Genomic DNA, 1,479 nt, shown 5'->3' with positions numbered 1-1,479 from the left:
CCTGCAGCAGCTGCTGCTGCTTCCTCTGGAGGGGTGTGTGGCTGTGGTTTTGGGATGTGCCAGACAGCAACCCCAGGGAAAAGCACTCACCTTTGGGGTCCAGAGGGGCTGCTGCAGGCCAGGGTGCTGAGGGAGAAGTTTAGGACTTACTGCATGGAGGTTTGTTGATGAAACTGTGTAGAATGGAGTGAGGCTGCCTCAGCTGTTCTCCTGGGAGGGATTTGAGGTCTACTTTGTTCCCATGTCACCAATATCTGTCAGGGTATGAAGGAAGATCCTGAAGAAAGTCTGAAAAACTCCGCGTGGAAGTAGCAATTTCCTGTGTGAGCTGTGAGCTCTGCCAGCTGAGGGCAGATAACCAGGAGTGACACATGCTTTGTCATCCCTGTTTTGTTGCAGAAACCTGAAGAAGTTTCGCAAGTGGCAGTGCAAGCAGGTGAGAGCTCTGCGCAGCGAGGTGAAGAGCTCCTGGAAGAGGCTGATCGGGGTGGAAAGTGCCTGCAACGTGGACTGTCGCTTCAAGCTCAACACCCACAAAATGATGTTCATCATGAACTCAGAGGATTACATGTACAGGAGAGGAGCTCTCTGCCGAGCCAAGCAGGTGCATCTCCTTTTACTCTCTCTGCAGCTCGGGCAGTAGCAGAGGTTGAGGATGTGACAGGTACCCTAAGAAGTCTTGTGGCTGAGTTCCTGCAAACTACACCCAGAAGTTACTGCTCTGTGTTGGATGAAACATGGAGAAGAGCTGGTAAATGCTCTGTAATTTGGTTTAGCTTAGCAGCTTTTGCTTTGCTGTGCATTTTAGCGGGGAGAGGCAAATATTAAGAAATAGGGATCGTTGCACACAGGTATGGGTTTCCTGTCTCACTGCTTGTGTTGTGTTCCAAGCACATCTCAGCCCTCTGGAGAGAGCTGAGGGGTTCAGCTTCTCCCCCAGAAACCTCCCAGTGACCCTTTCCTGTCCTGCTTCCAGGTGCAGCCCATGGTGCTGCTGAAGCACCACCAGCAGTTCGAAGAGTGGCACAATCGGTGGCTGGAGGAGAACGTGTCCATGGAGGCTGTGGACGTGGTTCAAGACTGGCTGATGGGAGATGAGGACGAGGAGATGGTGCCCTGTAAAACCACCTGTGAGACAGTGAATGTCCACGGGGTGCCAGTGAACAGATACAGGGTGCAGTACAGCCGCCGTCCTGCCTCGCCCTGAGCAGGGACGTGCCCAAGACAAGTCCTGGCGTTGCTGGTGAAGCACATTTACTCTGAGAATAGTGGTGGGAATGCAATGTATGTATTAATGATATTTATCCAAACAGCATTTTACTTTGGATTATGATGTATTTTCCATATGGCATAGACTTGTCTCCTTGCAGTGTAATCCTCCAGCCATCGTGAAGAGACTTTTCAAAGCTTTATGGGAAGGGAGCTTTTGGCATTGCCACACTTTAGTAGTTTCCTGGCTTTAGGCCACTGCTGACCAGC

At 51.2% G+C, this 1,479-nt stretch overlaps 1 protein-coding gene across 1 annotated transcript in view; it reads left to right on the top strand.

The window, feature by feature from the left end:
* SIN3B (SIN3 transcription regulator family member B) overlaps positions 1 to 1,207 on the top strand; it is an 11,805-nt gene extending 10,598 nt beyond the window's left edge. Inside the window, 2 exon segments of the mRNA XM_009081440.1 lie at positions 333 to 604; positions 977 to 1,207. Coding sequence (XP_009079688.1) covers positions 333 to 604; positions 977 to 1,207 — 503 coding nt within the window.
* The last annotated feature ends 272 nt before the right edge of the window (positions 1,208 to 1,479 follow it).

This window comes from Acanthisitta chloris, unplaced genomic scaffold (genome assembly GCF_000695815.1).
Source record: "Acanthisitta chloris isolate BGI_N310 unplaced genomic scaffold, ASM69581v1 scaffold1359, whole genome shotgun sequence".
Lineage (NCBI taxonomy): Eukaryota > Metazoa > Chordata > Aves > Passeriformes > Acanthisittidae > Acanthisitta > Acanthisitta chloris.
This window is presented reverse-complemented; position numbering and strand designations above follow the sequence as displayed.